We start from the raw sequence: 20,879 nt of genomic DNA on the forward strand, positions 1-20,879 counted from the left end.
CATTCAAAGCATATTTCCATCTTCTCCATGTCCCAAATGCATTGGTGTTTCAGGAGTGCCCAGAAAACACTGTCACTCTGTGTGCCCAGAACATGTCAAAATATGTTATCTTGTGTGTGGTCAGAACACATCAACACGTGCCTAGAACACATTGTCATCTTGTGTGTGCTCAAAACACGTTGACAACATGTATATGTCCAGGAAGTGTTGTCATCATCTGTGTGACCAAAATGTGTTGTTGGCTCGGACAAGAGGCCAGCCTAGGGGCAATTGTTGCCTATGGTGGCCAGACTTTCACTACCAAGGTGGATGGCTTTAGCCAGGAAATTTCCTGACTTGACAGACCTGCATTGGCTTACAGGATCCTATTTGACCCAATTTATACTCCAGGGAGAAAGGATGGGTTTGAGTCAGGCCTGTTGACCCTGAATGAAGATTGCCGGGAGACACAGGGAAGTGCTGAGGCAGGCTGTTTAGGAGGCCAACCCGGTAGACCACACTCTTCACATACTCTTGTGTCCATCCCTAATGGCCACTCATACCTCTTGCCATAGTCATTCCTCCATGCACCTCCATACCCATTTACCCAATATCCAGCATGCACAGAGCTCAAGAGCCAAGTGGAAATGAAAGGGTTGCAGTTCTAACAATCTAATATAACTTACACTCATAAGCACTTGATAGTGAAGAAACCTCTGACACAAGAATCTGATTTAAAGCTTTTAAATCTCAAGTCATTAATTTCTTTCAAAAGACACTTCTATTCAGACCCAACATCAAAGACACCTGATCCTATAAAAGCCTCTTAAAACTACCATTCAAACTATGAACTCAGAATCCCCAGGTGATTTAATTGCAGCTTTTGAACCTCAGCCAATCATTCATAATAATGTAATAATAGTTCTTGGGGAAGTGTCAACAAATCATAAAATCCCTACGGTGCACAAGGAGACCATTTGGTCCATTGAGTCTGCATCAACTCTCTGAAAGAGCTTCTTAGCCAGGCCCAAACCTCCACCCTATCCATGTAACCCCACCTATTTACCATTGCTAATCGAGCTAACCTTCACATCTTTGGACACTCAGAGGTAATTTAGCATGGTCAATCCACCTAACCTGTACATCTTTGGATCCTATTGAAACTGCATGACCAGATTTTTTTTTCTAATCTACACCATATGGCCTGTCAATTAAAGCAGTCCAATGGTGAGTATATTTTTAACTCTCACTGACAGCTTAAGTCTGTTATTTCCCAAGTTTAAAGATCAGGAGATTTAAACAAAACCCAGATAATGACACGTAAACAAATCTTATCTGTCCTTGAAGAGCATTTACTTGACTCCCACACTGTGGGCAAAGGCCGCTGACATAGCCAAAAAGGTTATGTTTGAACTCAGTACTAAGTTTAAACAGCCCCCCTGAGTGCAGGTTTCCATTCTGTGTAAGTCACATCCCTTCCTCCTCTAACAAAAATGAGATCTGTCAGAAATAGGGGTGGGATTTCTGCATTTGGGTCCTGCCTCCATTTTTAAAACCCAACCTGGACCTAACCCATTTGCTACACTTGCCCAATTACCCCAAATATCGGACCATTTCACGGTTATGCCTCATTTGAATGGACTTTGATAATGTACTGGATCTCAATGAGCATTAACAAACAGCTCCATTTTAGATATAGTTTGAACATACGGTCTCTGTCTGACTGTGGAAAATGAACCCTTTCCGACCTTAGGCTCAGATGTTGCTAAACTGACTTCTTTGGAGAGGGCTAGAGAGGCAAACACAAATCAGAGGGCATTCTGACCCCTTCCTGAACTTGTGCATCAAAATATGGCTCTCAACGTTCCAGCTTGAATGATAAGCTCTTCACTACTGTTGATTTATTTATTCTCCATCAGTTTCATTCTTTTCAGATTTTTAATAAAACCCAGTACTTCTCTTTCTTCCCCTCCAATTAGTTTTCTTCAGCTCGACTAAATATCTTGCTCATCTCCCAGTTTACAGTTCTTCTGTATCTAAGACAGTAACCTGCGTTTTATTTAGACATGCTAACTGAACTGTTGTAACATTTTTACTTTTATTTCAAATTTACGGTATTTTTTATTAAAATGTCCTGACACGTACTAGTCCCTAAGCTAAAATTTAGTTGGTTTTGTCCCTCTTATCTTGAACATTAGCTGTGATATATGAAGCAGAGATTAATTTTGCTTCCTATCCACTTGGATGCAAGTCTCTTGGGCTAAGCAGCACTTTGACTTTTGGTCTATTCAACATGACCTTGAGGGCTTTGAACCAACAGAGGGTTTCCAATCTGTTCATGATAAAATTCTGTTAACATTGTATTTAAATCTGGTATTCTCCCATTGCCTTAAATGTCCTTCCAAATCCTAGGGGACATCGTTACCTGTCTATAAAACTATCAAATCATCGCAATGTTTAAAGGCACTTTACAGAAATGTTGAATGCTGCAGCTGTTATATGATTGTGACTTCTACCACTCAAACATGAGCAGTCTGAAAAGATAGTTTATATCTTTCAGATATTGTGCCGACAGTGCTAGCTCAGAAAATATCCCCTAGAGCACCATTATTTGTCATTGAACCACAGTGTTTTAATTATTTTACTTTACATTGTTTCCGATGTGGTAGTTTGAAATGTCTGATTTACTTGTATTTTTATGTTGTTGATGCAGTCTCTGAAATGGATTTTGTTTCTTTTCCGCAGTGGTAATGTGGAGCGTAATGAGTCTCTGTTTGACAACACACTCATCCTCACCATGCCTCTGAAACATGAAGTGGACACAACTATCACAGGGTAAGTTTGATCAAAATATTGGCAAGATTTCAGAATATTGCTGGAATATAATTTGCCACAAACAAGATTATGGGCGAGGTTTTCTGACCTCGACACCCGCAGGCACTGTCGCAGGTGGGAGGGAAAAATTTGTAGAACCAAATGGTGTCCACTGGTATTGGAGCTGGAAGATCGTTGCTTAAGGGGTAGAAATTCAGGTGCATGTATATTCTGATGTGAGGGGTGTGGGAATGGTGTGGAAGTGTGAGGCTGAATCCTTGCACCTGAATAGTGAGGCCTAAGGGGCCTGATATGGGCCTTGAGTCCGTTTAACATCAAACTGGAGCAGTGCAAGCAGCCAGCCAGCAGAATAAATCAATATTAGGCCACTACTGAGAGTGGGGGATTATGAGGCATGGGAGTAGGATGTTGGGCGGCGGCGGGGGGGAGTGGTGGAAGCAGAAACAGGAAGTAGGGGAAAGGTGGTTTGAGTGGAATGGAGGTCACAGTCAGGAGGTCAGAGGTGATGGATAAGGCATTGCACAGCAATTTGTTTTCCTCTCCTAACACGGCACTTCCAGTGTGCATGTATTCCCTGTTTGCCATGCAAAAGAGGAACAGAGGAAAGAAAGTGAGGCTGACAGTTAGTTGAGTTCAAAAATCATAGAAACCCTACAGCGCATAAGGAGTCCATTTGGCCCATCAAGTCTGCACTGACAACAAGAAACTTGCAGTTATACAATTAGGGAAAGAATAGAGGGGAATCTAATTGAAATAAGTTACACAGGAAAAAGAGTTGAAGGAGATCTGATACAACCGGGTTATAGAATATTCCGAGAGGTGGGAAAATTAAGCATTGACTAATAGATTAATCAGAGTGGAGGGAGATCTGATCATTTAGGGCACAGAGAGATAGGAGAAGTAGAAAGGTGCTTGATTTACAGAGTAATGAGAAATGCAGATCTCATGATAATACTCGATACAGGAAGGACTAGAAGGAGGCATTAAACTTTATCTCAGTATGCAGTTTCCAAAGACGTTGCAGGCCTTCAGTATTGTCAGATGACTTCCTCTTATTGCTTGTGCAGAGAAACATCCACTGCAGTGTCAAAGTTAGTGATTTAATAGTAATGGGTTCACTGACTCCTGAGTCATTCTTCAAGTGCCAGTTTAGAAATTTGCAGCTTTGATCTTTTTGTAGCCCTCTGGAAAAGGAACATGCAGTTGAGTAATTAACCCTTTGGACACTGCAAGCGCTGTGCTGCTTTGAAGATATGTGACAAAGATGGTTGTTTGTGTATGGCTTACCACACTTAATGGACTGATAACAGGGCAGGACATCCACTTGTCCCTTTGACCCCACCATAACCCTAACCTGTTTTCCTGGGTGGTGGTGATTTGTTTTTCATGAATGATACAGAAAATGTTCTCTTGGAAATTAAAACAAGGTGGTTTCTATGACAAGCTGACGATTAACCTTACCTGTTAGTGACTCAGATGTGAAAACAGAATTGACCCCCTTTGTCTCCAGCTCCTGTCCACCCACCTTCTCGCTGTTTCACTCTGAGTGGTTAAACCTAGCCCCATTCTCTGGAACTCCCTCCTCAGCATTTAATTGCATCTTTGAAGGCTTTTCCCCCTAGCTCAGTGTTTTGGTCCACATACAGCTAACTACTATACAAAGTTCTTTGAAACATTTTGTACATAAACTTAATACATAAAATGTAAATTGTTGTTACACAGTAATTTGTCATATATAACATTTGTATGTCAAGTATGCACACTTTTGCAGTTTTTCTATTATCAATGTATTGGATAAACATAAAAATGAAAATCTGATGATTTATAGTTTGTTATTGATAAACTCAGTTAAAAATTACAGGTGCTCTTTTGTTGGGCAATCCCAAATATTGCACCGGAGAGGTTGCAATTTAGTTCCCATTGTTTTGAGACTGAAAACTAGTATCTGTTTAGCTCTACATAAAGGTATTTATGACTAATCCTGCCTGCTAATAAAACAGGTTAGATGCCGATACGTTTATTATTGATGTTGCTGTGTTTTTTCCTTGTGCAAGCTGATAATTCTTCATTTCTATTTTTAAAATAGGTCTATTTCCCCAGCTTCCTTTATTTACGGTGATTCAGTGGACGCATCAAAGTTTATTCAACTGGAAGACATGTCCTGCCTCTTTCAACCTTTCAACTTGACATTTCAGGTGAGCCTGCCAAGCCAGCATTCATTCCTTATGCATAGCAATTTGTTAAAACAAGTCTGTCTCTCAGCTGAAAGTGAAAATGCTGGAAAATCTCAGCAGGTCTGGCAGCATCTGTAAGGAGAGAAAAGAGCTGACGTTTTGAGTCCAGATGACCCCTTTGATAAATATCTCCCACTTTCTATGCCTTTTAGCTTTGACAAAGGGTCATCTGGACTCAGAACGTCAGCTCTTTTCTCTCCTTACAGATGCTGCCAGACCTGCTGAGATTTTCCAGCATTTTCTCTTTTGGTTTCAGATTCCAGCATCCGCAGTACTTTGCTTTTATCTGTCCCTCAGCTGTGCACCTGTTCCATCAAAATACCCTTTAAGTCGATGTTATCAACTATAAAACCAAGTATTAAAATTGTGTGGGGCACACTGACACATACACTTGAATTCCAAGTCTTTGGTACCATTCCAAAAGGAGTGTGAAATAGTAAAATCTACCCCATCTGGGACAGTTCTATGATCTTGAGTTTCTGATGGAGATTTTCAGTGAGCATGGATTGGAGTCCTTCCTGAGATGCATACTCCCAAACAGTGCATTACTTGACAAATTCATTGCAATTTATTCCCCAGCCTTTGGTACCTTGTAACAGCTGCTGGAGAGGGTCAGATGGTTACATGAATGAGCAGTTCTGAAATACTTATATCAAAAGTCACAGGTTTGTCCTCTGGCCTATGCTAAGTTAGATAATTGCTGCCAGGCCAGTTGATTGTGGAAGTCAACATGCACAGGAAGCCTTCCAGCATCGAGACAGAGAAAGTGATTCACTTTGGAAGGAGTAACAGGATTACAGAGTACTGGGCTAAGATACTTGGTAGTGTGGATGAACAGAGAGATCTCGGTGTCCATGTGCATAGATCCCTGAATGTTGGCACCCAGGTTGATAGAGTTGTTAAGAAGGTGTACAGAGTGTTAGCTTTTATTGGTAGAGGGATTGAGTTTTGGAGCCAGGAGGTCATGTTGCAGCTGTACAAAACTCTGGTGCGGCCGCACTTGGAGTATTGCGTACAGTTCTGGTCGCTGCATTATAGGAAGGATGTGGAAGCATTGGAAAGGGTGCAGAGGAGATTTACTAGGATGTTGCCTGGTATGGTGGGAAGGTCTTATGAGGAAAGGCTGAGGGACTTGAGGTTGTTTTCGTTAGAGAGAAGAAGGTTAAGAGGTGACTTAATAGAGGCATACAAGATGGTCAAAGGATTAGATAGGGTGGATAGTGAGAGCCTTTTTCCTCGGGTGGTGATAGCTAGCACAAGGGGACATAGCTTTAAATTGAGGGGTGATAGATAATAGGACAGATGTCAGAGGTAGGTTCTTTACTCAGAGAGTAGTAAGGGCGTGGAATGCCCTGCCTGCAGCAGTAGTGGACTCGCCAACATTAAGGGCATTTAAAAGGCCATTGGATAAACATATGGATGATATTGGAACAGTGTAGGTTAGATGGGCTTTAGATTGGTTTCACTGTTTGGCGCAACATCGAGGGCCGAAGGGCCTGTACTGCGCTGTAATGTTCTATGTTCTATGTACACTTCACTGTTTTTGTTACTCGACAGATACCTGAGATGGGGTGGAGGTGTTATCTTATGAGGAAAGGTTGGGCAGGTTGGACTTGTATGTATTAGAATTTAGAAGATTGAGAGGTGATCGTATTGAACCATGCAAAATCCTGAGGGGTTTTGGCAGAGTGGATGCTGAAAGAATGTTTCTCATTGTGGGAGAGACTAGGGGACACAGTTTAAAAATAAGGGGTCTCCCAATTAAGACAGGAAAAAAATATTTCTCTCAGAGGGTTGATTTGACTTCATCGGATTTGATTTATTATTGTCACATGTATTAGCATACAGTGAAAAGTATTGTTTCTTGCGCGTATACAAAGCATACCATTCATAGAGAAGGAAGCGAGAGAGTGCAGAATGTAGTGTTACAGTCATAGCTAGGGTATAGAAAAAGATCAATTTAATGTGAGGTAGGTCCATCCAGAAGTCTGATGGCAGCAGAGAAGAAGCTGTTCTTGAGTCGGTTGACTCAATGAATGTGCAAACTCCAGGGTCACTGTCTGTGTGGAGTTTGCACATTCTCCTCGTGTCTGTGTGGGTTTCCTCCAGGTGCTCCGGTTTCCTCCCACAGTCCAAAGATGTGCGGGTTAGGTTGATTGGCCAGGTTAAAAATTGCCCCTTAGAGTCCTGGGATGTGTAGGTTAGAGGGATTAGCAGGTAAATATGTGGGGGTAGGGCCTGGGTGGGATTGTGGTCGGTGCAGACTCGATGGGCCGAATGGCCTCCTTCTGCACTGTAGGGTTTCTATGATTTCTCTTCTATGGTTGGTACGTGACCTCAGACTTCTGTATCTTTTTCCCGATGGAAGAAGGTGGAAGAGAGAATGTGCGGGGTGATGGGGTCCTTAATTATGTTGGCTGCTTTGTTGAGGCAGCGGGAAGTGTAGACAGAGTCAATGGATGGGAGGCTGGTTTGCGTTATGGATTGGGCTACATTCACGACCTTTTGTAGTTCCTTGCGGTCTTGGGCAGAGTAGGAGCCATACCAAGCTGTGATACAACCAGAAAGAATGCTTTCTATGGTGCATCTGTAAAGGTTGGTGAGAGTCGTAGCTGACATGCCAAATTTCCTTAGTTTTCTGAGAAAATAGAGGCGTTGGTGGGCTTTCTTAACTATAGTGTCAGCATGGGGGGAACCAGGACAAGTTGTTGGTGATCTGGACACATAAAACCTTGAAGCTCTTGACTCTTTCTACTTTGTTCCGTTGATGTAGACAGGGGCATGTTCTCCTTTACGCTTCCTGAAGCCGATGACAATCTGCTTCATTTTGTTGACATTGAGGGAGAGATTATTGTTTCTGCACCAGTTCACCAGATTCTCTGTCTCATTCCTGTACTCCGTCTCGTAAGTTTTTGAAATCCGACCCACTAAAGTTGTGTCATCAGCAAACTTAAAAATCGAGTTCGAGGGGAATTTGGCCACACAGTCATAGGTGTATTAGGAGTATAGTCGGGTGCTGAGAACACAGCCTTGTGGGGCACCGGTGTTGAGGACGATCGTGGGGGACGTATTGTTGTCTATTCTTACTAATTGTGGTCTGTGAGATAGGAAGTTCAGGGTCTAGTCGCGGAGGGAGGTGCTGAGGGCCAGGCCACGGCGTTTGGAGATGCGTTTTGTGCGAATAATGCGCTTGAAGGCTGAGCTGTAGTCAATAAATAGGAGTCTGACATAGGTTTCTTTGTTATCTAGGTGTTCCAGGGTTGACTGCAGGGCCAGGGAGATAGTCATAAAGGTTTACAGCATGGAAACAGGCCCTTAGGCCCAACTTGTCCCTGCCGCCCTTTTTTTAAAATCCCTAAGCTTGTCCCAATTGCCCACATTTTGCCCATATCCCTCTATACCCATCTTACCCATGTAACTGTCTAAACGCTTTTTAAAAGACAAAATTGTACCCGCCTCTACTACTACCTCTGGCAGCTTGTTCCAGACACTCACCACCCTTTGTGTGACGAAATTGCCCCTTGGACCCTTTTGTATCTCTCCCCTCTCACCTTAAACCTATGCCCTCTAGTTTTAGACTCCCCTACCTTTGGGAAAAGATATTGACTATCAGGCTGATCTGTGCCCCTCATTGTTTTATAGACATGTAGAAGGTCACCCCTCAGATTTCTACGCTCGAGAGAAAAAGGTTCCAATTTATCCAGCCTCTCCTTATAAGTCAAACCATCAAGTCCCGGTAGCATCCTAGTAAATCTTTTCTGCACTATTTCTAGTTTAATAATATCCTTTCCATAATAGTGACCAGAACTGTACACAGTATTCCAAATGTGGCTTTACCAATGTCTTGTACAACTTCAACAAGACGTCCCGACTCCTGTATTCAGTATTCTGACCAATGAAACCAAGCATGCTGAATGCCTTCTTCACCACTCTGTCCACCTGTGACTCCACTTTCAAGGAGCAATGAACCTGTACCCCTAGATCTCTTTGTTCTGTAACTCTCCCCAACGCCTTACCATTAACTGAGTAAGTGCTGCCCTGGAATAATCTACCAAAATGCATCACCTCGCATTTATCGAAATTAAACTCCATCTGCCATTCGTCAGCCCACTGGCCCAATTGATCAAGGTCTCATTGCAATCCAAGATAACCTTCTTCACTGTCCACTATGCCACCAATCTTGGTGTCATCTGCAAACTTACTAACCATGCCTCCTATATTCTCATCCAAATCATTAATATAAATGACAAATAACAGTGGACCCAGCACCGATCCCTGAGACACACCGCTGGTCACAGGTCTCCAGTCTGAAAAACAACCCTCTACAACCACCCTCTGGCTTCTGTCATCAAGCCAATTTTGTATCCATTTAGCTACCTCACCCTGGATCTTGTGAGATTTAACCTAATGCAACAATCTACCATGTGGTACCTTGTCAAAGGCCTTGCTAAAGCCCAGGTAGACAACATCAACTGCACTGCCCTCATCTACCTTCTTGGTTACCCCTTCAAAAAACTCAATCAAATTTGTGAGACATGATTTTTCACTCACAAAGCCATGCTGACTGTTCTAATCAGTCCTTGCGTCTCTAAATGCCTGTAGATCCTGTCTCTCAAAATACCTTCCAATAACTTACCCACCGCAGATGGGAGGCTCACCAGCCTGTAGTTCCCAGGCTTTTACTTGCAGCCCTTTTTAAACAAAGGCACAACATTTGCCACCCTCCAATCTTCAGGCACCTCACCTGTGACTATCGATGATTAGAATATCTCTGCTAGGGGACCCGCAATTTCCTCCCTAATCTCCCACAATGTCCTGGGATACACTTCATCAGGTCCCAGGGATTTATCTACCTTGATGCGCTTTAGAACTTCCAGAACCTCCTTCTCTGTAATATGTACACTCCTCAAGACATCACTATTTATTTCCTCAAGTTCCCTAACATCCATGCTTTTCTCAACAGTAAATACTGATGAGAAATATTCATTTCGGATCTCACCCATCTCTTGTGGATTCGCACATAGATGACCTTGTTGATCCTTAAGAGGCCCTACTCTCTCCCTAGTTATCCTTTTGGCCTTTATGTATTTGTAGAAGCTCTTTGGATTCTCCTTTGCCTTATCTGCCAAAACAATCTCGTGGTCCCCTTTTTCCCCTCTTGATTTCTCTCTTAACTCTACTCCTACACCCCCTGTACTCTTCAAGGGATTCACTTGATCACTTTGGGTCACTGGTCCCAAAGTGATCCCGAACGAACACTTCTGTCACCTGTCCTTCCTTATTTCCCAAGAGGTCGTCAAGCTTTGCCCCCTCTCTAGTCGGGCCATCCATATACTGAATGAGAAATGGCGTCTGCTGTGGACCTGTTGTGGTGGGAGGCACACTGTACTGGATCCAGGTAGTCCAGGAGGCTGAAATGGATTCGTGCCATGACTAGCCTTTCGAAGCACTTCATAATGATGGATGTTAGAGCTACCGGCCGATAATCATTAAGGCACGCTGCTTGGTTTTCCTTAGGTACCGGGATGATGATCGTCTTCTTGAAGCAGATCAGGACCTCAGATTGTTGTAAAGAGAGGTTGAAGATGTCTGCGAATACCCCTCATGGGTCATGAACCTTTTAAATTGTCTTCCTCAGAGAGTGGTGGAAGCGGGGCCAATAAATATTTTCAAAGTAGTGGTAGACAGATTCGTGGCTAACGAGAGTCAAAGGTTACTGTGGTAGGTGGAATGTGGAATTGAGGCCACAATCCATCAGCCGTGATCTTATTGAATGTTAGTGAAGGCTCAAGGGGCTGAAAGGCCAACTCCTGTTCCTGATTTGTGTGTTCTAATGTACTGAGGGTGGTCAAGTGCATGCTGTTTTATTTTGTGTTTCAATTTGCAACTCTCAGAATATCATCTATTTTGGGCAATTGTTAATATTTGAGTTTTTACTCCAGGAGACTGGAGCGCAGAATCAAGTGTAGAGCTCACTGCATCCAATTTAGAGTGCTCCTGATTCATTGGATTGTGTTGGACTCTGATTGGATGAGTACCTTTCTATGAAGCTGGGCAACAAAGGGCTGTGCTTAGCAGCCTTCAATCGTAAATTGTACTCTAGGTGTTGAAGTGGAAACTTTCCTGCTTCTTGACTGTGATATAAAGACTCAAACAAAATTCGTTCCAACAATATAACAAGCATTTATTTACGAATAACTGCATGCAGTATATGGCTGAAACTTGGGGTCAGAGAGCAGCTGATTCTTCCACAAGTCCGCAATTACACAGAGAAACAGTTCAGTATTTATACATAATCATTATCAGTTTTCGTGACCAGAGCATATTCAGGAATTCGATTAGTAATAGAATCATAAGCAATATCATTAATTATGTTTTAACTTGCTGACCTCCTAGAACTCTTTGTCTCGTTATTCATACCCTTATCTTGTCCTTTGATGAAACAGAAGAAGGTCGGTGACTCCTTCCTCCCTGACCTTATCTTGTTTTATTTACTCATACAGCCTTATTAACTCTTACAGGGGTCTGGCATTTTGAAATAGCTTTGGTCAGCCGTTCTTTATATTGTAACAAATAGTTGACCAATTTTCCCATCATGCCCTTACTTAGTTCGTACAACTTCACATAGGTTTACAGAGGAGACGTATGAACATTGCAAACCCATTAGAATGACGCAAGACTAGAGATGCCAGGAGTGTGTCCATTAGAGCAGAGAAGACTAAGAGGAAATTTGTTAGAAAAGTTAAAATTTTCAGGAGTTTTGAATAGGGGAATACTGATCATGAATTTACTCTCCCCACCCCCTTTCCCCTCAGTGGAAACTAAGCCAGTGAGGGAAGGAGTTGAGGGAACCTCAAGTAAATGTACCCTTTCGATCCATTCGCCTTCTAGTTGTGCCCCAAGGTTGACCTACTCTTTTGAGATGGCAAGCATATCCCTCAAAGGAAGATGTGGGATCCTCCTTCATCTACACAAATCAGATCCATCTATGTCACTGGGGACCTGATGTGATATTTTAGTCAGACATCTAAGTGGAGAGATAATGGTATCTTTCCCAATAGGCCAAGCCTGCCGAGAGGTGGATCGTAAATCAGAAGTGGCACAGCAACCTTTAAAATTTTGTATTAGCTTGCCTCGTGGGTCAGCAGGATTTCTCTAGGCTTTTCGAGGAAATCTTGTGCCTCCATTGCCATAGTCTTCCGTCTGTCCTTCCTCACCTCATAATGACTGCCAGGCTTGACCCCACAGTTGGCAGTGATGTCCCACCACTGATGTCTTGCTTCTGCCTCCCATTGAGGTACTGGACCTGCCTGAATTTGGGCAAGTCTCCAAGAAAAGTTGTGCAAAGGGGCGGCACGGTAGCACAGTGGCTAGCACTGCTGCTTCACAGCTCCAGGGTCCCGGGTTTGATTCCCGGCTCGGGTCACTGTCTGTGTGGAGTTTGCACATTCTCCTCGTGTCTGCGTGGGTTTCCTCCGGGTGCTTCGGTTTCCTCCCACAGTCCAAAGATGTGCGGGTTAGGTTGATTGGCCATGTTAAAAAAATTGCCCCTTAGAGTCCTGGGATGCGTAGGTTAGAGGGATTAGTGGGTAAAATATGTGGGGGTAGGGCCTGGGTGGGATTGTGGTCGGTGCAGACTCGATGGGCCGAATGGCCTCCTTCCGCACTGTAGGGTTTCTATGATTCTATGAAATGCTCCACTCCTTTGATTTTCCTGGGTTTTCCACATGCTTGAGTTGAAAATCACCATATCCACTCTTCCCCTCCCACTCCTCCTTTAAAATAGGGAGCACTATTTTTTCTGGTTAGAATGTCAGTGAACAGATGGAATCAAGATAAGTTTTTTCCTACCTGCACGAAGATTGGATAAATTTCTTTATGTGGAGAATTGTTATGAGCACAGAAAGTTTTGTCACAGGGAGTGGTCGATGTGAAGATTATTTGCTTCTTTTAGATTCCCAGTGGAAGCAGAGAGAGTTGAGCAGTGGAATCACTTGAATGACAAGAACTGGCACTGGCATGACAGACCAAATGGTAGCCTTCTCTGCTATAAACCTTTTCAGTTCAAACTTACAAGGTTCAGAAAATGGTAGTTCTAAAGCAAGGATCTATGTGATGTGCACCGAGGTCTGCTCTGTAGTAATCTGGTGCACCTATTTATAGAACAGTTTCCAATCCTGAAATCAAGATGTTCAGTCCTCTGAAGGCTAAAGGGATCCTGCTTTGAAGGAATATATGTTTATTTCAATTACCGCATGCATGCGTAAAAGAGTATCTTTGATCCTTAAAAAAACACGTGCTTTTGTGGACCTGCCTTGTAGGTACATTCACTGCCGTTTGTCCTGATTGACTGACTAAATAGGACTCTATAATTTTCTCTCTCCCCTGCCAAGCCCTGAACATTCAGAGTATTCAGCATTATTTTAATTAGACTCAGTCCCTCTTTGTACCTCTGGAATAGTGTAAATTCTTGGCTGGGGACATACAGCTTTTTTCTTCAAGCATTCCTTTCAGCATAAACAACCCCTTTGGGAAAATGCAGCTAGTGCTCAAAAACACATTCCAACCCAACTTTCTGCCTGTTTGGCCCCATTGGCAGCTTTTATTCATCTCATTTTGATCATGCTCCTTCCCATAATGGGGAAGGTATGACAACAGGGGAGGAGTTATAGTCTAGTATCTTCCTGGACCTGGAACTTGTACAAATAGTTATATCCCTAGAAATGGCAAGAGAACATTTTACTGTGGTTTTATTTTACACTGATGCTATTTTTGAAATTTGGCACTTATAAAACACTTGAACAGGCTGTACACTTGTGCACTTTGTTGTTTAATGGTAACATTATAAAGTTGGCAGGTTTTCCCTTCTGAACTGAAGCATATTCTGAACTTATATTGAGGTAACAAAATGTTAATGGATTTCACCTCTTTTCCTCTGCACCCATTTTTGATTTTGCAATGGTGTTCAGAGTTCCATCCTATTAGATTGATGTGGTGTGAACAATATAGGAGGGAAAAGAACCTAACAAATCATTTCCAATGTGTTTGTCCTAAAGTGACCATAAAGAACCCTGCTGCAATAACCAGCAGTTTAAAGGTATTTCGATCAACTTACAGTCGGGATTTTCCAGTTTGCATTATATATATTGCTGAAGCTTTTTGTCTTGCACTCAACAGGACAATTTGCTAGAATAGCAAATGTAAAAGGAAACAACAATTTATACTTCGTGAGAAGAGAATGCTGATTGGTTGGCAGGTGAACTCTGATTGGTAGCGGCATTGCTGCGGAGAATGCAACTATTTAACTAATGAGTGACAGTTAACTTTGTTTAAATTCAAACTAAGCAGGTTGACTCTGATTGGTCAATGCATTGCTCTGGGGAAACCCAGAGAAATCATTATGCCTCTCCTGACCATTGCCTATTTTGTTTAGTTGAAACAGTTACAATATGTGTTCATGTTCCTTTTGTCTGCAAAATGTTTACATTTAATATGTTTGCGAATTATCCCGATGAGTGCAAGATGAAAAGCCTTGACAATATGTGTCATTTTCCAGCAATTGATATTATGCTAAAATAATTGAGCTAATACTGGTCAGAATGAACTCCTTCAGGACTCTTTCTGAAGTGAGATTAAAATGGACTTGTGCGACAGCCAGTGACATTACACAGCAATAAATAAATCAAATCATGTTTAAATATTTACTTAGCTTTTCCATAATTAGAATTGAAGGGAAGTTGCCATCAAGTCCGACTTCACCACTTCTTTGCACCGCCTTTATTCCTCATATAGAGTTTTCAACTTGTGATGATTATATGAAGGGTAAACAAGGAAATGCGTAACATTTAAACCATCTCTGTAAAGGTTCCCACTGTGAGCCTTGTAGAAGAATGCCACAATGAAACAAATAGGGACATACAATCGGGCTGGTGTTTCCAGCAATGAGCAATGTTCATGGCTATAGCTCTGAAAATTAGGGCTGCAGAGCATGAGCCTTTCATTCATCAAGAAGGACCTCTGAATTGCAGGATCATCCTACGTTCTTTTATAGAGTTTTGTATTAAAAAGAGAGCCATTGTGTTATTAGAACAGAGAATGTTATGGTATGAGTGGGGCATTTGCTGAGGCTTTTAACAGAACAGTTTGAATCAAACAGGGCTAATAACAGCCTTTTTTCCCCTTTATTATTGAATTAAAGGTTATAAACATGGGCCCAAGCAGTGCTCCAGAACTCGCTGTGCAAATTATGATTCCTAGCAGACTTCATACGAATGGAGCTGACATATTTCTTATCCAGGAAGCTGTGGTGAGTACACAGTGCTGTCAATTCTACTGTCGTCTCCTCTGCCTTTGAATAAATTGTTCATATCAGTTTCACAACTTGGTTGTCAGGTGTAGATAGCACCATTTAATAAATATAAAGCAATCGCAGAGTTACTCTAACACTTTGTAAATTGCTGGGATGAAGATAACTTTTCCTTTATATGTTCACTTTCCAGACTTAGATTGTGTTAAATTTTCTTTTCTGTCCACGTGCATTTGCAAATGATTGGCATTGAATGTAGTGAGACATTATGTCGACACCGAGGACTCTTTTTTTTTGCCAAAGAACTATTTCTCAGATTATTTTAGTATGCTGTTTGATTCTGTCCAAGTTTCCTGAAAAGTGTACAGCGTCCCTTTAACAACATATTCAAGTATGAAGACGCTGATTTGCCTGTTAAAATCTGCAACTTTCAACAAGCCCTGCATTATTCATACTATTAATGGGATTCAATTTGTCTTCAATACTTCTAGTACCCGGGAACACACTCTGAGAGTTCAGAAACATGCACAGTACAGGGAACCACAACTGATGGGGTTGCGAGTCAGATATAACATATTCTTGGACCAGAACTTTATGGCTCCCTCAAAGACAGGATGGCTGGCACTGGGTAACACAAATCAGGTGACATGCCAGCAGCACCATTTCAGGTGCCCACCCACCCTTGTTGCAATTTTACTAGTGGCAAAGGAAATGTTGGGTGACTTGTCCAATTCAGGCCCTTAAGTGGCCAATTAACCCCACTGCCAATGGGATTTTACACATGGCAGGGGAAGATGGTGCCAAGTGTCCAACCCATGAGGTGGGCAGGTATGGCAGGAGTTGTGTACATTCTCTTCGGGCTGCCTGTGAAAATTGGAGGGCCCCTACAACATACAATGTACACCCTACATCGACTCCCTCCATCCCCAGTCCCCCTGCGCTGGCCTGGCCCCAGAGAGACTTACCTCCCCTAGCCCGAGCTCTATCACAGTGCACTCCCAGTGGCAATGCTGGAACAGAGAACTGCCAGTCTTTTGAGTGGCTAGCAGCTTTGGAGGTGGGGTGTCCTCCTCGATGGTGATGCGAGGCCTGCCCATCTTAATCCAATCAACAGCTCAACAGTCATCAAATAAATTGCTGCAGGGCGGGTCCACCATGTTGAGGCAGGCTCAGATGGAGTTTTTGCCCACAGCATACAATTCAGCCCCTGGTGTGTGAAGTCCTGTGGCAAAAGAAATAAAGGCAACAATTTACCACATGTTTTCTGATCAGATGACACTGGTAAATAACCAGGTCTAAGAGATTGAGGGAGGTGATCTATGACGGTTCTGCCTCCCACCGAAGGCAGTCAGGTAAGCATTTGGGGTGAGCTAGGGTCAAATGGATCCCTGGAGGTGTATGTGGGGGTGAAGGAGTACACTTAAAAGGAAAATCAGGAGGGCAAAAAGGGGACTTGGGATAGCTTTGGCAGATAAGATAAAGGAGAATCCAAAGAGATTCTATAAGTATGTTAAGGGAAAAAGAGTAACTAGGGAGAGAAGAGAGCCACTTAAAGATCAACGAGGTTGTCTACATGCAGAGCCACTGAAGGTGAGTGAGATCCTAAATGAATATTTCACGTCAGTATTTACTGTGGAGAAAGACATGGAAGCTAGAGAACTTGGGGAAGTAAATAGTGATGTCTTGAAAAGCGTCCACATTATGGAAGAGGAGGTGCTGGAGGTCTTAAAACGCATAATGGTAGATAAATTCCCGGGACCTGATCAAGTGTACCCCCAGACATTGTGGGAAGCTGGGAAAGAAATTGTGGGGACCCGAGCGGTGATATTTGTATCATCAACAGTCACAGTGAAGTGCCGAAAGACTGGAGGGAGGTAAATATTGTGCCATTATTTAAGGAGGCAGGAAAAGCCAGGGAACTACAGACCAGTGAGCTTAATGTCAGTGGTGGGTAAGTTGTTGGAGGAGATTCTGAAAGACTGCCCTACAACCAAAGGGCTTCTCAATCCACCAAATGGACCATACAACAGCCTCAGGCAAGGCTAGGGAGATGGGGTCTGCCTTCTAATTAACACCTCTTGGTGTCTTGACGTAGCAACATTGGCAATTTTCTGCTCCTGGCTTTGAATACAGGACGCTAAAATGCCATTCCTACTACCTTCAGTGAGAGTTCACCTCAGTTATCCTGACAACATTTCACATCCCACCCCATGCAGACGTGAAGACTGCGCTGGGTGAAATGTATACCACCACAAATAGCCTTGAGACGAAACATCCTGAGGCCTTGTTCATCATGGCCGGGGACTTCAATCAGGCCAAGCTCAAGAGCATTCTACTAAGATACTACCAGCATGTCTCTTGTTCCACCAGAGGCCCAAACATTCTAGACCACTGCTACACAAATATCAAACATACCCACCGCTCTATCGCCCGCCCAAACTTTGGCAAATCAGATCCCAAGGCTGTGCTCCTGCTCCCGGCTTAGAAACAAAAACTGAAACGGGAGATTTTGATTAAGAAAATCGTGCAATTTTGGTCTGATTTTGGTCGGATGATCTCCTATGGGACTGCTTCGAGTCAGTGGACTGGTCAATATTTAAAAACTCAGTGACCAACCTGAATAAGTATGCTACAACAGTAACTAACTAGTCATTAGTAAGTGTGTAGAAGACTGTGTGCCCAAGCAGCAAATCCGAGTGTTTCCCAACCCGAAACCATGGATGAACAGGGATATCCACTGCTTGCTGAAGTCCTGGTCTGAGGTGTTCAAGTCAGGCGATCCTGACCTATACAAAAAAGCCAGATATGATCTACGGAGACTCGTCAAAGATGCCAAAAGACAGTACCGGACCAAGCTAGAGTCCCAGGTTATCCACACAAACCCCTGCTGACTATGGCAAGGTCTACCAGACATAACAGGCTATAGGATGAAGGCAGGTGAAATCACTGGCACCAATGCACCCCTTCCCGATAAGCTTAACACATTCTGTCCTTGTCTTGAGCAAGAGGTCAGTGGGAGCACGCCTTCCACCCCAGAAGCCTCAGCCGAACTGGTATTCAAGGTCACCATTGCAGACTTCTCAAAAGTCAACGCACGGAAAGCGTCTGGCCTGGATGGGGTACGTGGACGAACACTCAGATCCTGCACAGACCAGCTGGTGAGGGTATTCGCAGAGACGTTCAACCTCTCTTTACACCAATCTGAGGCTCTTATCTGCTTCAAGAAGATGACCATCATCCCTGTACCAAAGAAAAGCTAGGCAGCGTGCGTTAATGACCATCATCCGGTGACTCTGACATCCATCATTATGAAGTGCTTCGAAAGGTTAGTCACAGCACGAATCAATTCTGACCTCCCAGATTGCCTGGATCCACTAGTTTGCCTTTCGTTACAACAGGTCCACAGCAGACACCATCTCCCTGACTTTACACTCAACACCTGGATAACAAAGACTTTTATGTCAGACTCTTATTTATGGACTACAGCTCAGCCATCAGCACCATTATTCCTACAAAACTCACCTCCAAACTCCGTGGCTTAAGGCTTGGCTCCTCCCTCTGTGACTGGATCCTAGACATCCTAATCCACAGACCGCAATCAGTCAGGATAGGCAACAACACCTCCTCCACGATCCTCCTCAACATCGGTGCCCCACAAGGTTGTGTCCTCAGCTCCTTACCAAACTGCTTATACAGCTGTGACTGTGTGGCCAAATTCCCCTCCAACTCGATTTTCAAGTTTGCTGATGACACCACCGTAGTGGGTCGGATCTCAAACAACATTGAGACAAAGTTCAGAAAAGAGATAGAGAATCTGGTGAACTGGTGTCCAACAATAATCTTTCCCTCAATGTTATAAAAATGAAGGAGATAGTCATTGACTTCAAGAAGTGCAGTGGAGGACATGCCCCTGTCTACATCAATGGAGATGAAGTGGAAATGGTCAAGAGCTTCAAGTTTCTAGGTGCCCAGATCACCAACAACCTGTCCTGGTCCCTCCATGCTGATGCTATAGATAAGAAAGCCCACAAATGCCTCTACTTTCTCAGGAGGCTAAGGAAATTTGACATGTCCGTTACAACTCTCACCAACTTTTACAGATGCACCATAGAAAACATTCTTTCTGGTTGTACCACAGCTTGGTATGGCTCCTGCTCTGTCCACGACCACAAAAAACTACAAAGGGTCGTGAACGAAGCCCAGTCCATCATACGAACCAGCCTCCCATCCATTGACTCTGTCTGCACTTCCTGCTGCCCTGGAAAAGCAGCAAGCATAATTAAGGACCCTACACACCCCAGGCATACTTTTTTCCATCATCTTCTGTCGGAAAAAGATACAAAAGTCTGAGGTCACACACCAACCGACTCAAGAACAGCTTCCTCCCTGCTGCCATCAGACGTTTGAATGGACCAACCTCATATTATGTTGATCTTTCTCTACACCATATCTATGACTCTTAACACTACATCCTGTACCTCCTTCTTTCCTTCTCTATGTGCAGTATGCTTTGTCTGTATAGCACAAGAAACAATGCTTTTCACTGTATACTAATATATGTGACAATAAATCAAATAAAAGGATCCACATGCAGATGGAAAGGCAAGGACTGATTAGGGATAGTCAGCATGGCTTTATGTGTGGGAAATTGTGTCTTAGAAATTTGATAGAGTTTTTTTGAAGGGGTGACTAATAATATAGATGAGGACTGTGTGGTAGATGTTATGTACGTGGACTTTAGCAAGCCCTTCGACATGGCACCACATGGTAGACTGGTCATAAGGTTATATCACGAGATCCAGGGAGAACTAGCTAATTGGATACAATATTGGCTTGCCAGTAGGAGACAGAGGGTAGTGGGTAGAGGCTTGTTTTTCAGACTGGAGGCCTGTGACCAGCGGTGTGTGTAGGGATCAGTGCTGGGTCCACTGTTGTTTGTCATTTACATAAGCGATTTGGATGAGAATATAGGAGGCATGGTTAGTAAGGTTGCAGATGACACCAAAATTGGTGATGCAGTGGAAAGTGAAGAGGGTTATCTAAGACTACAATGTGATCGTGATCAACTGGGCCAGTGAACCGAGGAATGACAGATGTAATTTCATTCAAATAAGTGCACGCCATTGCATTTCGGAAGACAGACCAGCGCAGGGTTTAAACAATTAATGGTCGGGCCCTGGGGAGTGTTGTCGACCGGAGACCTAGGGGTGCAGGTACATAGTTCCTTGAAAGTGGCATCACAGGTAGACAGGGTGGTGAAGAAGGCGTTTGGCACATTTGCCTTCATCAGTCAGAGAGTTGAGTACAGGGGTTGGGACATTATGTTACAACTGTACAAGACATCGGTAAAGCCACATTTGGAGTACTGCATACAATTCTGGTCGCCCTGCTATATGAAGGATATTATTAAACTGGAAAGGGTGCAAAAAGGATGTTACCGGAACAGGAAGATTTTAATTATAAAGAGAGGCTGGATAAGCTGGGACTTTTTTCCCTGGAGCGTATAGAGGTTTATAAAATCATGA

At 43.2% G+C, this 20,879-nt stretch overlaps 1 protein-coding gene across 2 annotated transcripts in view; it reads left to right on the forward strand.

The window, feature by feature from the left end:
* The window catches only part of itga9 (integrin, alpha 9), a 493,651-nt gene that overhangs the window by 379,642 nt on the left and 93,130 nt on the right, over positions 1 to 20,879 (forward strand). For both annotated transcript variants that reach the window (XM_078216645.1, XM_078216646.1), the window contains exons 21-23: positions 2,725 to 2,814; positions 4,901 to 5,009; positions 15,247 to 15,354. In XM_078216645.1, the coding sequence (XP_078072771.1) occupies positions 2,725 to 2,814; positions 4,901 to 5,009; positions 15,247 to 15,354 (307 nt within the window). The remainder of the gene's footprint in view (positions 1 to 2,724; positions 2,815 to 4,900; positions 5,010 to 15,246; positions 15,355 to 20,879) is intronic.

This window comes from Mustelus asterias, chromosome 7 (assembly GCF_964213995.1).
Source record: "Mustelus asterias chromosome 7, sMusAst1.hap1.1, whole genome shotgun sequence".
NCBI lineage: Eukaryota > Metazoa > Chordata > Chondrichthyes > Carcharhiniformes > Triakidae > Mustelus > Mustelus asterias.